This window comes from Mytilus trossulus, chromosome 1 (genome assembly GCF_036588685.1).
Source record: "Mytilus trossulus isolate FHL-02 chromosome 1, PNRI_Mtr1.1.1.hap1, whole genome shotgun sequence".
Lineage (NCBI taxonomy): Eukaryota > Metazoa > Mollusca > Bivalvia > Mytilida > Mytilidae > Mytilus > Mytilus trossulus.
In genome coordinates, this window is record NC_086373.1 from 98,229,833 (window position 1) to 98,244,855 (window position 15,023).

The following is a 15,023-nucleotide window of genomic DNA, read 5'->3' on the forward strand; positions in this document are numbered from 1 at the left end:
CCTTGATGTGTATCTTTTTAAACGATTTATGCGATTTGTACATCGGTAAATAAATTGATTGATTATTGGTGGCAAATATTTCATGCATGTTCAGGACGAGAACAAGTTAACAATGAATAAAATAGGTAGGTCTTGTCATAATAGAGGCCATTCGGGATGATTGTCAGGGAAATTCCGACTGCCACTGGAAAACGAGGGTATAATGGATAGGGACAGACATTTTGCCCGGCAACAGGCCTCCTACGGACCCCTCAACGAATAGCTTCGGTACATAAAGGCAACAGAAGTATACCGCGGTTTAAAATTTATAGATCGATTGAGAGAAAAACAAATCGTGTTACAAACTAAAACTGAAGGAAACACATCAAATATGAGAGGAGAACTACGACACAACAGAAAAACAAAATTAAAATGTAACACACACAGAAACTATAATATAACAATGGCCATTTTCCTTACTTGGTACAGGACATTTTAATAAAAAAAAAATGGTGGGTTGAACCTGTGTCATGCAAAACCTCACGCTTTTATTGCAATGGTAAATATAACATTAAAATGACAACATTACATGATAGGACTACAATACAAATAAACGGGAGAACATAAAGGACAGAGAAACTCATTAATAATAGCTAACAAAAGGGACCTGATTTAAAATTCAATACGACAGACGCCGCGCGTTTCGTTCACACAAGACTAACCAGTGACGCTCCGACGAAAAAAGTTCGAAAGCCAAAACAAGCACAAACTTTAAGAGCATCGAGGACCAAACGTTTAAAAAATTGTGTCCAATATGGCTAAGGTTTTCTGCCTGGAATAAAAACATCCTAATTATTTAGAATAATTCATACTTTTGCAAACGTTTTTTTTTTTTTTTTATAAAATGACTTTATAATAAATATGAATGATAAAACCGGTGACTAACTACAAAATAAAAGGAAAGATAAATAACATAAACTAGCATATGAAAATTAACAGCCGCGTTAGCCAAATGGATAAATGCAAACTTCTTCTAAATTTAATTTAATGATAAATACAACGTTAGTCCTCTTGTGCAGTCTTCATAACTCACAATTAAAATCACACAATGTCAGAAAATATTTTAGAAAAAGCTTTATATATATACATACCAGAAATAACCTTTCCATTTAAACACATTTTCATTTCATTTGCTGATTTAGTAGGTGGTAGAATTGTACACGTGACGTTGATATTACTCCCATTCTCAATAACAAATGATTCACTTTCAAGTTTGAACGAATACAGATATATCTGGGTTGATCTGATTTCAGTGTTGTTACCAAGTCTTGCTTCACATGTCAAATTTCCTACAGATTAAATTATATTAGTACTTGTATTGTCAGTTGAAAGAGAATTTAAGCTCGTTCAAAACTAATAATAAAATAATAAACACACTATTCATCAAATCGTGGCGATCTTATAATTTCTGCTAAAGCGTGTCATGAGTTTTTTTCCTAAAACACAATAAAAGAGGGACGAAAGATACAAAAGGGACAGTCAAACTCATAGATCGAAAAAAAAACTGCCAACGCCATGGCTTAAAAAAAAACCAAAGAGACAATTAATAGTATACAAAGCACAGTATAGAACACTAAAGACTAAACAACAAGAAACCAACCGACACAACATCGAAAACTTAAGACTAAGCAAAATGAACCACACGGACACAACATAGAAAACTAAAGACTAAGTATCACAAACCCCACCGACACAACATAGAAACTATAGACTTAGCAACACGAACCCCACCAAAAACTGGGGTGATCTGATGTGCTCCGGAAGGGTAAGCAGATCCTGCTCAAGTTATTACAAACCTGGTAAATATGTTAATAAGGTGGGTCACATTCGTGAAAAAGACACGGGATATTATATACGACATAAGAATATATCCGATATCTTCTGTGCAAGTGGTATTTCATAACGGTCAACCAAATCGTGATTGCGACAGGATGATTTCAACTTCACCAATTTTAAAATCAAACACCAACAATCAACAAAAGAAGTGAAAAGTAACTGCCATATTCCTGACTTGTTATAGGCATATCCGAAGAAAATGGAGGGTTAAACCTTGTTTTATAGCTAGCTGAACCTCCCATTTCTCGTATGTTTATTTGAAAGTGTGCTCATCTCTTTTTGAAAATGATTCTTTCAAATTGATACAAAATATAAAAAAGCAATATAACAGATTAGAAAATTAATAAACGCAAGAAAATAATTATCTTGTCCCCATATGTTGTATAAATAAACATGCTTAAAAATTGTGAATCCATATTATCAACCTTTATCCTTTCTCTTTAAATTTTCTATCACTAGAGTAGAGTTGTATTTTGTACTTGTTATCTTATTGTACAACACTTGTATTCTAGATATCTTTGTTGGGTTTATTTTAACATCATTTAACTTCCAATGATATTCAATATTCCCAGTAATTGATACATCTACTATACATCCTGCTGTAGCTTTTGCTCCTTCAGTACCAGTAATGTTTTCATTAATAGTGATATCAGTTATGTATCCCACTAAAATAAAGGAAAACAGAAAGTTTGTGACAAGGATATGTGTCCATTGTATAATGACTAAATTTATTTCTGTCTTATACAAATAAAAAGTAAAATCACATAAATACTGAACATGGCAAAATCAAATAACAAAACACGTCAAAAACGAATGGACAAGAACTGTCATAACTCTGACTTGGTACAGGCATTTTCAAATGTAGAAAATGGTGGCTTAAGCCTGGTTCTATTGCGCTAACCCTCTCACTTTAATGACAATCTCGTCAAATTCCGTTATATTTACTTTGATGCGTTAAAAAAACAACAACAATAAATAAAAATAGTCAAAATATGGGTACATCAGTCATCATCGTATAACAATTTTAAAAGGAACAACTAAACAGCACACAAAAACATCTACTATCTACGAACACATTGATTGATTTGAGTGTCTGACGTCAAAATTTTTTTTATACGTCACATAAATTTGTCGTTCAATGTCCATTAAATCATTACAAATATTAATAGATTGCATCCTATTAAGGATCCAATGAATAAAAAAAGTTAAAAGAAAGTTATCGATGCAGTATTTAAGATTTTTCGGGGTTTTCACCATTTTGACTGATAATTGCAAAGTTAATCTACGCTGGTCTCGTATATTCGTTTAATCTCCCCTTTTTTATATAGCGTCTGTACTGTATGTACATCCTTTGCTTTTGAGTGTCCCTGAAGGTTAAACTAGAATAGCGCTTCGTATGCATAAACTGTAAAAAAAACATTAATTATACTAAATATCAATCTCCTTCTTTGCAGTCTATATTTGTCCAACTGATGATGAATCTATCAATTTAATCAATCAGACAATTAGTTAGTCGGACTCTTATCTCCGTTAAAGTACATACATTACATTTTATGATACCCGACATTTATATCCAGAGAATGTTATAATGTTAAACTGAACCTTCTATCGAATTCATCGGCGTTTGTCTACAAGGACAATGAAGTCAAAAGTAGATCATATTTCCCGTATATGAACTAAAATAAATACTCAACCTTATCAAAGCAACATTAGAATTTGAGTCCTTCTCAATTTTGTTTTCATGCCAAACTATTCCATGTTCTCACATATTCAATATGGTTATAATTGTAGAACAAGAATAACCAATCCAAATCATTAACCAACGAAAATGAACATGTCAAATAGATTAAATGATAAATTCTGTTTTGATGATGAACATACTATAAATGAAATAAAATCATTTTTGTTTGTTTCTGAGATATGATTTTCTACAAACGCCCCTGAAACCACTTAGATTTTGGAATAATTTCATAGCTATATTGCATAATATCAGTTTTAGCTAAAAAAAAATACATGTTTTCTGTTATATATGGTAATTAGGGTATAAGTCCGAATGTATGTAAAAACTTTGACCTGCAAACTGACTGGCAAAGTCTTTCCACTCATCGTTAAATAGAACTTAGAGTCAAATTGAGATTGGGACCATTTATAAAAATGATAATGCAATGTCAAAATACATCCACAATAAAATGGATGTGTTTAAGTTTTCATTTCCTGAAAATCAGAGAAATGTTTAAAGTAAATTAACATAAATCATAAAGTATAAAAAATATAAACTAATTGGCATACCAATAACAACGATCCGTATAGTATCAGCACTTCCATTTCCTACACTATTACTGGCAGTACAAGTATAATTGCCACTATCGTTCCCATCAACATTCAGGATAGTAAGTGAAGGATTTGTAACGTTTCCACCCTGATATTTTCCCTCATTACTGTGTATCTGTAATTTTTCCACTTTAGATCCAACTTTTTGTTCCCACGTGACCGATTGTATTTGCAAATTTGAAGAGACTATACAAGAGAGCTTTGCTGAGTGTCCAAATGTAACGTTAACTAACGTTTTATCTGTTGACACCACTGGAGGCTTTGCTGGAACAAAATTTTTAATATTAATCTATTTTTTTTATATTCACTTTATTCGTCAGTCGTTGTTATCGATAAAATATAAAAATAAACATTAAAAAAGCCTATATCTCTATTAAACTAATTGATGAATTCAAAATTCAAAACCGTCAAATATCTTATTTATTATTATTCCATGTCACATATGAAAAGTTGATTTAAAATTTGAAATAAAGTCAATCTTAATTACCTAGTAGTATGAATTTATTTGATTATTATTATCATATTTAAACGATTGAAGATTTTGTAGGTTTTTTTTATTCATAAAATCCGTCAGCACTTCACTTGCAAATTTAATTGTTACAAAACCGAGTCCAGAATTAGTCCATCTAATGAATTGTTATTACTAGCATAATACGCAAACACAAACGCATACTAATAAAAGATAAATAATAAAAGTAATGTATATACATATAGATATATACATCATATATACTGAGCCAAAAGAGTTTAGCGACACTTTTTTTTATAATTTTTTGTTGTTGTTTTTGGAAAAAAATATTTAAACATCATTGATATAATCCTTAGTTTTACCGGTAATTTAAAGCAGTCGTACTTTTTTCCTGCTGATTGATTTCGCGCCATTTCAGCTTTGCACGTGTACATGATGTTTTACCTTCTGTACCTGTACTTTTAAAACGATATTAAAAATTCCTTTTAACTAACGTTCAGAAACACATCATTGGTCAGAAAAACACAAACACGTTTGAAAAAATTGCATGGGGCATCAACCAGGCCTCCCCGAAAATGACAGTCGAAAGGTCTTGAAATGGTTGTTGCCGGAATGAGGGTTGCTGACATCATGGATCGATTAAATGTGCACAGGGTAACAGTTTAGAGACTAACAAACAGATATCGATAAATTACAATTGCACAGGATAGGTTGATATCTCGTAGAAAAAAAACTATCGTCAAGGGAGGAGCGCTTCCTTCGCTTTACGTCAACACGTGACTACTTTTTTTCCGGCAAAAAATGTAGTGCATTGACTAAGGGAAGCTGCTGGTGTGCCTGCCAATCCTTCATTGGTGCACCTAGGGCATGGCTAAGAAATCGATTTTGAGACTCATTTGCGCATTTTGACCCTCCCGCGCTCCATACAAAGAAAATCCTAATCATTGTGAGGGATAAACATGCATGTTGCTGCTGCCATATCATAATTGTTTTATTATTATAAATATATGTTGTTATGATTTTGTAATAAAATAAAATTTCACATGTTTGTTGCTTAACTTTTTTGGCTTAGTATATGTTTCTAAATACGACAATGTCACACAAACATGTAGCATTGCAATAGACTTAAGATAAATGCAATGAGATACAAACAAGATCAATAATACATGTAAGTTTAATAATCAACATGAGTAGTGAAGCTATGAAAAATCATCATTTACCCGTCTGAAAATCATAAATGCAATAATATATTAAAAATGCAATTGAACCAATATAAAATCTCTGTTTTTTCTGTTTCTAATGTGCTATTTTCTTTACACATTCGGTTATATTGGAATTTGAAAGGTTTACAAATCATTTTCGAGTTCTTAATTTTCTGCAAAACACGCCCATAAATAATTTTTTCTTGAATCTTGATGTTATATTTGGGTAAAATACGTGCTAACCTATATAGAAATAATGAAAGATATGGATAAATTTTAACGAAAACGTGTGTTTTGTGTTCTGTTAAAAATTTAAAAATTTGATTTATTTGATTTCAATATATTGAATTTTTATCTTTCTTTCATAAGATTGAGAGGTTTTGCTAGCTATAAAACCAGGTTTAATCCACTATTTTCTACATTAGAAAATGCCTGTACCAAGTCAGGAATATGAAAATTGTTTTTAATTCATTTAATATGTTTGAGCTTTTAATTTTGCCATTTAATAATGGACTTTCCAATTTGAATTCCTTTGAGTCGGTATTTTATATTTCCTTTTTTTTTTTTACAATTTTCCTTACTGACATAACCCTCGTATTTTTGCCATACCTGTACATGTACAAATAATGCATTTAATCTCAATTTTTTTCAAAGAGAAACTCGAGAAATCTTAAACGCATACATTTCATGCGTCAAAATCGCTTTTCTTTGTGCATCTTTTTTTCAGAAACGCTCAAAGCCAAATATTTGAAAGCCAAGATGGACTAGTACCGAAGCATCTGGAGAGCTTTCTGAAATAATAGCAGAATCCATCCAAAGTCATCCTTGTATGAGGAAATTTTAGCTTTCAAAGACAAAATCAGTGCAATCGAGAAATAACCACCATCTATACTTTATAGTGTGGTTTGTTTGTTTTGTTATGATAAGACGCATTGTGGACTGCGACTTATTCTACGTATTTATATAATGGTCAATTGTATTTAATATGAAACACACAATATTCTTCTTATTGACTACTTGACAGATATTGATTCAGTAATTATAACTATCACTAAGTATGACTATTTTCTAATATCTTTATAATTTTTAAAAACGAGAATGCAGGATTGGTCACAGATTTAACTCAAATATTGTATAGATATACATATTGCTCTACTATGATGAATTAGATAATAATATTTAAAAAAACAGATCCGATAACAACGTTTTATTGTAAATTTCTAATCGCAAAACTAGACGGAAAGGCTACACACTAATGCTCTCTTTTTCTTTTTTTTTTAATAATGCAATGAAAAGTGTGAAAATAAATTGTACAAAAAATCTATGACAAAATTTCAAATAACATAGAAATGTCACATTTCAGTTACATGTCATTGCAGAGAAGACATCGATTTCACTCTGTTAACAATAACCCAAGTGTTTTATACTTTCTTTGAGAATGTTTTTTTGTAGAAAAGTCCTAAGATAATTTCTCTGCTCGTACTGTAGTCTATAAATAGAATTGAATAGTATTTTGCTGCATTATCTTTGTCTTCAAAATGAGAATCTTTCTTGATTTCGGATATTTAGGAATACCTTATCAATATTAATTTCCTTCACCTGGTTCACAAATCATTGCCATTAGCTCTGCCTCATCTAAGCAGTATTTCCTTACTAATTCAAAATCTTCGAAAATTGTCGTTATCTTAATTCTAAACGTTCTTTACTGGATTTCAACTAATTTTATTTAATTTATCTTCTTTTTCAAAATAGATATAGCTGTCAATATGATACTCTGAACGTAGTCATCAATAGCATTTCCCCCCTGCATCACCGGGTTGTCATAGTCAGGTCGTCTCACATGCATAGATGCTCGTGCATTCGGTTCCAAGCCGGGTCAAAGCTCTTTGAAATTGTATTTTGCAGTTCTATCCCGAGGACGCAGCATTGCCTTGCAAGAGCAAATACATGTTGGCTCGGTATTACCTCCTGAAGTAGCAAGTTAAAAAACAGGCTTTCGGTTTTTCTCTAGTACAAAGCAGGTTCAAATTATATCGAAGTAACAAGGTTCGTTTTAAATGTGCATTTGATTTGCCACTTGACGTTTAATGTTAATAGCTGTTCATCTTGTCATTTTTAATTTATGTTATGATTTATAAGGACAGAACTCGCAACAAGTAAATTTTCGGTTTGTATTTAGCAATTCACATTTTATGGTTTACTTATTCTTCATCGAGTAATTTCAAAATGTCATGCAGTTTTATACTAGACCACCATTAAGTGGTGCCTGATATGCACTTTCTGTGCACAGAGGTTATCAGCTATATTCTTTAATAATTTCCGAATATGTACTTTGTTGAAAAAAAGAAAGATGAAAGATACCAGAGGGACAGTCAAACTCGTAGATCGAAAATAAACTGACAAAGCCATAGCTAAAAATAAAAAGACAAACAGACAACTAATAGTACAGAAGAAACAACATAAAAAACTTAAGACTAAGCAACACGAACCCCACCAAAACAGGGGTGTTCTCAGGTGCTTTGAAAGGTTTAGCAGATTCCACATGTAGAGCAGGATAATCATACCTTTTCGGAAACATTAGCTCACCTTTTGTTTATTTTATGAGAATCGCTTTGCTCTGTCTTTAGTTTTATTTGATGTGTTTTGAATATTGTTATTCGTCTACTTCCGTTTTTATGCCATGATATTGTCAGTTTGTTTTCGACGAATAGGTCTTAATATCTCTTAATCATTATCCGACGCTCATTGAACTGTAACGCCTAATGTTTAAAGGGAAATGAGAGCAACGTGTTAGTTCATATCATGATCTCAAACTAGCTTAAAAAAATCTTTAACCTAATATAAATCCTTTTCTTTTTTTTTTAAATTTGTATGTTTTGTGTATCATTGTTGCAATTTTCTGGTTGATCTATATTTTGTTTTTTTCCATTTTCGTCCTTTCACTAAAGTATTTTCTCTCAAGATGTTGTTTTGATGATTTTCATAATCACATTTCTTTTGCATATCGTTTTAATTTATTCTCTATGGGTTCTTGCAAGTATTGTTTTTTTTCTATTTTTCTTTAAGCATAATATTTGAGTTTTCGAAACCCCTCTCTTATTGCATGTTTCTGCCCTAATTCAGTCTATGCTTTTCTCTACAGAGACCTTGCAATTTTGTGTCAACATAATTTGATCTTTTTGGTCATTTGTTTTAATTCTCTTCATTTTCCTTATTAGTATAATCTTTTTCAAATATTTTTCTTCAATATGAATCCTGGAGTGCCGATTTCCCCATGACGTTGTGCCCTGTAAGAGATATAACTTTGGCTGTCTACTTTTACATTTTCTTGATACACATTTCCGATATATTTCTATTTCTATCTTCTGATGGTTTTCATTATGCATTCATTTCTGCATCATTTCTTAGCGTTCAAATATGAGAATGCAAAATAATATAACAAGTTTGATTCAGGTCTATTGATAATTTTTCAAGGAATTGAAAAAGAAGAAAGGATGGTGATAGAAGTAGTCTCTGCATTTCTATTGCACTTGACGCTGTTAAAAGAACACAAAACTAAAACTGACAGTGATTAAACTCCATTGTGACAAATTTTACATATGTTCTCTCATCTTTTTAGAAAATTGTACAATTTGCAGTAACTGTTATAGGGGAAAGTATTAGTATATTATCCCGGCTTAATGTTGGTCTGTCGTGCGGAAAAGGCAGGCGAAGGAAGTCACCTGAGAGTGCTGAAATTGAATGCGAGTGTATGATATATTATGTTCTTTATTTATGAATTAATTCAGAGTGTACAATATTAATTTTGAAATATATTGAAAAAAAAAATTCAGAATTATTCGAAATGTCTTCTAAATTTTTATAAAATTGTGAAATGACATTGGGCATGTCATGTTTTTTTTTTTTATTTTAAAACATGATAAAGTTAGAAAATGTTAGTATTGTCACCTATGGAGAAATAAATACTACCGTTTTCCCTTTTAGCCCTTTTTTTTCAAGAAGCAAACGTTAGGAAAAAAATAGGTAAATACTAAAATGTATGTGTGTAAATACCAAAATGAATACTTTTTGGTAAATACGAAAATATCTGTTTTTGGGTAAATACTAAATTGTATGTTTGCATTCTATAAAGAATTGTTGATGCAGTTAATAGCAAAATTCGTAAAACCCGGGACCAATGCAGTGTTTACACAGATTTAAAAAAAATATATATATTGCATATATCGATTAAAGTAAATTATTTCTATAAGTGGTAGTAATATATATATATATATACCAATAGCAGCATTAGCAGTAGACGTAGTATCAGCAGTTATACTAAAGGTATAAATAACAGATGAAGAAGTAGTATCGTTATCAATTATCATTTACCTGTTAAAGTTGTCGTTTCTGTAGTTACTATGAGATCCACAGGTAATCTAGTTGATACTGTATTGTCTGTGTGAATAATAGGTGAACTAGTTGTTACTGTATTGTCTGAGGGAACGACAGGTAAACTAGTTGTTACTGGATTGTCTGTGGGAATCACAGGTAAACTAGTTGTTACTGTATTGTCTGTGGGAATCACAGGTAAACTAGTTGTTACTGGATTGTCTGTGGGAATCACAGGTAAACTAGTTGTTACTGGATTGTCTGTGGGAATCATAGGTAAACAAGTTGTTATTGTATTGTCTGAGAAACCACAGATAAACTAGTTGTTACTGTATTGTCTGAGGGAACCACAGGTAAACTAGTAGTTATTGTATTGTATGTGGAAACCACAGGTAAACTAGGTGTCACTGTGTTGACTGTCAGAACTACAGATAAACTAGTTGTACTAGTAGTCGCATTTATAGACCGACACCTGTATATTCCATTATCGCTAAGATCTAAATTTTTTATAGTGAGAGACGGAGTGTAGATGGAATCCCCTTGGTATTTCATTAAAAAAAAGGAAAATATAATTGGGTCAATGCTATATCCTGATTTGATGATTTTCATAATCACATTTCTTTTGCATATCGTTTTAATTTATTCTCTATGGGTTCTTGCAAGTATTGATTTTTTTCTATTTTTCTTTAAGCATAATATTTGAGTTTTCGAAACCCCTCTCTTTTTGCATGTTTCTGCCCTAATTCAGTCTATGCTTTTCTCTACAGAGACCTTGCAATTTTGTGTCAACATAATTTGATCTTTTTAGTCATTTGTTTTAATTCTCTTCATTTTCCTTATTAGTATAATCTTTTTCAAATATTTTTCTTCAATATGAATCCTAGAGTGCCGATTTCCCCATGACGTTGTGCCCTGTAAGAGATATAACTTTGGCTGTCTACTTTTACATTTTCTTGATACACATTTCCGATATATTTCTATTTCTATCTTCTGATGGTTTTCATTATGCATTCATTTCTGCATCATTTCTTAGCGTTCAAATATGAGAATGCAAAATAATATAACAAGTTTGATTCAGGTCTATTGATAATTTTTCAAGGAATTGAAAAAGAAGAAAGGATGGTGAAAGAAGTAGTCTCTGCATTTCTATTGCACTTGACGCTGTTAAAAGAACACAAAACTAAAACTGACAGTGATTAAACTCCATTGTGACAAATTTTACATATGTTCTCTCATCTTTTTAGAAAATTGTACAATTTGCGGTAACTGTTATAGGGGAAAGTATTAGTATATTATCCCGGCTTAATGTTGTTCTGTCGTGCGGAAAAGGCAGGCGAAGGAAGTCACCTGAGAGTGCTGAAATTGAATGCGAGTGTATGATATATTATGTTCTTTATTTATGAATTAATTCAGAGTGTACAATATTAATTTTGAAATATATTGAAAAAAAAATTTCAGAATTATTCGAAATGGCTTCTAAATTTTTATAAAATTGTGAAATGACATTGGGCATATCATGTTTTTTTTAATTTTAAAACATGATAAAGTAAGAAAATGTTAGTATTGTCACCTATGGAGAAATAAACACTACCGTTTTCCCTTTTAGCCCTTTTTTTTCAAGAAGCAAACGTTAGGAAAAAATAGGTAAATACTAAAATGTATGTGTGTAAATACCAAAATGAATACTTTTTGGTAAATACGAAAATATCTGTTTTTGGGTAAATACTTAATTGTATGTTTGCATTCTATAAAGAATTGTTGATGCAGTTAATAGCAAAATTCGTAAAACCCGGGACCAATGCAGTGTTTACACAGATTTAAAAAAAATATATATATTGCATATATCGATTAAAGTAAATTATTTCTATAAGTGGTAGTAATATATATATATATATACCAATAGCAGCATTAGCAGTAGACGTAGTATCAGCAGTTATACTAAAGGTATAAATAACAGATGAAGAAGTAGTATCGTTATCAATTATCATTTACCTGTTAAAGTTGTCGTTTCTGTAGTTACTATGAGATCCACAGGTAATCTAGTTGATACTGTATTGTCTGTGTGAATAATAGGTGAACTAGTTGTTACTGTATTGTCTGAGGGAACGACAGGTAAACTAGTTGTTACTGGATTGTCTGTGGGAATCACAGGTAAACTAGTTGTTACTGTATTGTCTGTGGGAATCACAGGTAAACTAGTTGTTACTGGATTGTCTGTGGGAATCACAGGTAAACTAGTTGTTACTGGATTGTCTGTGGGAATCATAGGTAAACAAGTTGTTATTGTATTGTCTGAGAAACCACAGATAAGCTAGTTGTTACTGTATTGTCTGAGGGAACCACAGGTAAACTAGTAGTTATTGTATTGTCTGTGGAAACCACAGGTAAACTAGGTGTCACTGTGTTGACTGTCAGAACTACAGATAAACTAGTTGTACTAGTAGTCGCATTTATAGCCCGACACCTGTATATTCCATTATCGCTAAGATCTAAATTTTTTATAGTGAGAGACGGAGTGTAGATGGAATCCCCTTGGTATTTCATTAAAAAAAAAGAAAATATAATTGGGTCAATGCTATATCCTGACTTGATGATTTTCATAATCACATTTCTTTTGCATATCGTTTTAATTTATTCTCTATGGGTTCTTGCAAGTATTGATTTTTTTCTATTTTTCTTTAAGCATAATATTTGAGTTTTCGAAACCCCTCTCTTTTTGCATGTTTCTGCCCTAATTCAGTCTATGCTTTTCTCTACAGAGACCTTGCAATTTTGTGTCAACATAATTTGATCTTTTTAGTCATTTGTTTTAATTCTCTTCATTTTCCTTATTAGTATAATCTTTTTCAAATATTTTTCTTCAATATGAATCCTAGAGTGCCGATTTCCCCATGACGTTGTGCCTTGTAAGAGATATAACTTTGGCTGTCTACTTTTACATTTTCTTGATACACATTTCCGATATATTTCTATTTCTATCTTCTGATGGTTTTCATTATGCATTCATTTCTGCATCATTTCTTAGCGTTCAAATATGAGAATGCAAAATAATATAACAAGTTTGATTCAGGTCTATTGATAATTTTTCAAGGAATTGAAAAAGAAGAAAGGATGGTGTTAGAAGTAGTCTCTGCATTTCTATTGCACTTGACGCTGTTAAAAGAACAAAAAACTAAAACTGACAGTGATTAAACTCCATTGTGACAAATTTTACATATGTTCTCTCATCTTTTTAGAAAATTGTACAATTTGCGGTAACTGTTATAGGGGAAAGTATTTGTATATTATCCCGGCTTAATGTTGGTCTGTCGTGCGGAAAAGGCAGGCGAAGGAAGTCACCTGAGAGTGCTGAAATTGAATGCGAGTGTATGATATATTATGTTCTTTATTTATGAATTAATGCAGAGTGTACAATATTAATTTTTAAATATATTGAAAAAAAAAATTCAGAATTATTCGAAATGGCTTCTAAATTTTTATAAAATTGTGAAATGACATTGGGCATGTCATGTTTTTTTTTTATTTTAAAACATGATAAAGTTAGAAAATGTTAGTATTGTCACCTATGGAGAAATAAATACTACCGTTTTCCCTTTTAGCCCTTTTTTTCAAGAAGCAAACGTTAGGAAAAAATAGGTAAATACTAAAATGTATGTGTGTAAATACCAAAATGAATACTTTTTGGTAAATACGAAATATCTGTTTTTGGGTAAATACTAAATTGTATGTTTGCATTCTATAAAGAATTGTTGATGCAGTTAATAGCAAAATTCGTAAAACCCGGGACCAATGCAGTGTTTACACAGATTTAAAAAAAATATATATATTGCATATATCGATTAAAGTAAATTATTTCTATAAGTGGTAGTAATATATATATATATATACCAATAGCAGCATTAGCAGTAGACGTAGTATCAGCAGTTATACTAAAGGTATAAATAACAGATGAAGAAGTAGTATCGTTATCAATTATCATTTACCTGTTAAAGTTGTCGTTTCTGTAGTTACTATGAGATCCACAGGTAATATAGTTGATACTGTATTGTCTGTGTGAATCACAGGTAAACTAGTTGTTACTGTATTGTCTGTGGGAATCACAGGTAAACTAGTTGTTACTGAATTGTCTGTGGGAATCACAGGTAAACTAGTTGTTACTGGATTGTCTGTGGGAATCATAGGTAAACAAGTTGTTATTGTATTGTCTGAGAAACCACAGATAAACTAGTTGTTACTGTATTGTCTGAGGGAACCACAGGTAAACTAGTAGTTATTGTATTGTCTGTGGAAACCACAGGTAAACTAGGTGTCACTGTGTTGACTGTCAGAACTACAGATAAACTAGTTGTACTAGTAGTCGCATTTATAGCCCGACACCTGTATATTCCATTATCGCTAAGATTTAAATTTTTTATAGTGAGAGACGGAGTGTAGATGGAATCCCCTTGGTATTTCATTAAAAAAAAGGAAAATATAATTGGGTCAATGCTATATCCTGACTTGACTTTGGTGAATGTGGAACTGGTAAGCCGTATGACACAACTCTATATTTAATTATCCAAATGAAAAGTAATCATAAATGCAGTAGCCTTCATTGTTTTATTGAACTACTGCATTTTTTCACATGAAAACAGAAAAAAAGATTAGAAAAACGATTAGTCTTTTTGACTGAAAAAAAAAAATATTAAAAAAAGTTCATATTGAAATACACACTTTGTCTACTAGTAAATGATCTTGGTGATGATGCTATCCCGATAATACATATTAGCTTATAT

The 15,023-nt window shown here is 31.3% G+C and overlaps 1 protein-coding gene across 1 annotated transcript; it reads right to left on the reverse strand.

The window, feature by feature from the left end:
• Positions 1-797: 797 nt before the first annotated feature.
• On the reverse strand, positions 798-3,981 carry LOC134705155 (uncharacterized). Its single transcript, XM_063563910.1, has 4 exons — positions 3,957-3,981; positions 2,301-2,540; positions 1,131-1,328; positions 798-811 (listed from the first exon to the last, which is right to left on the reverse strand). Exons 1-4 carry the CDS (start codon positions 3,979-3,981, stop codon positions 798-800), a joined length of 477 nt encoding a protein of 158 aa, XP_063419980.1.
• Positions 3,982-15,023: the final 11,042 nt, after the last annotated feature.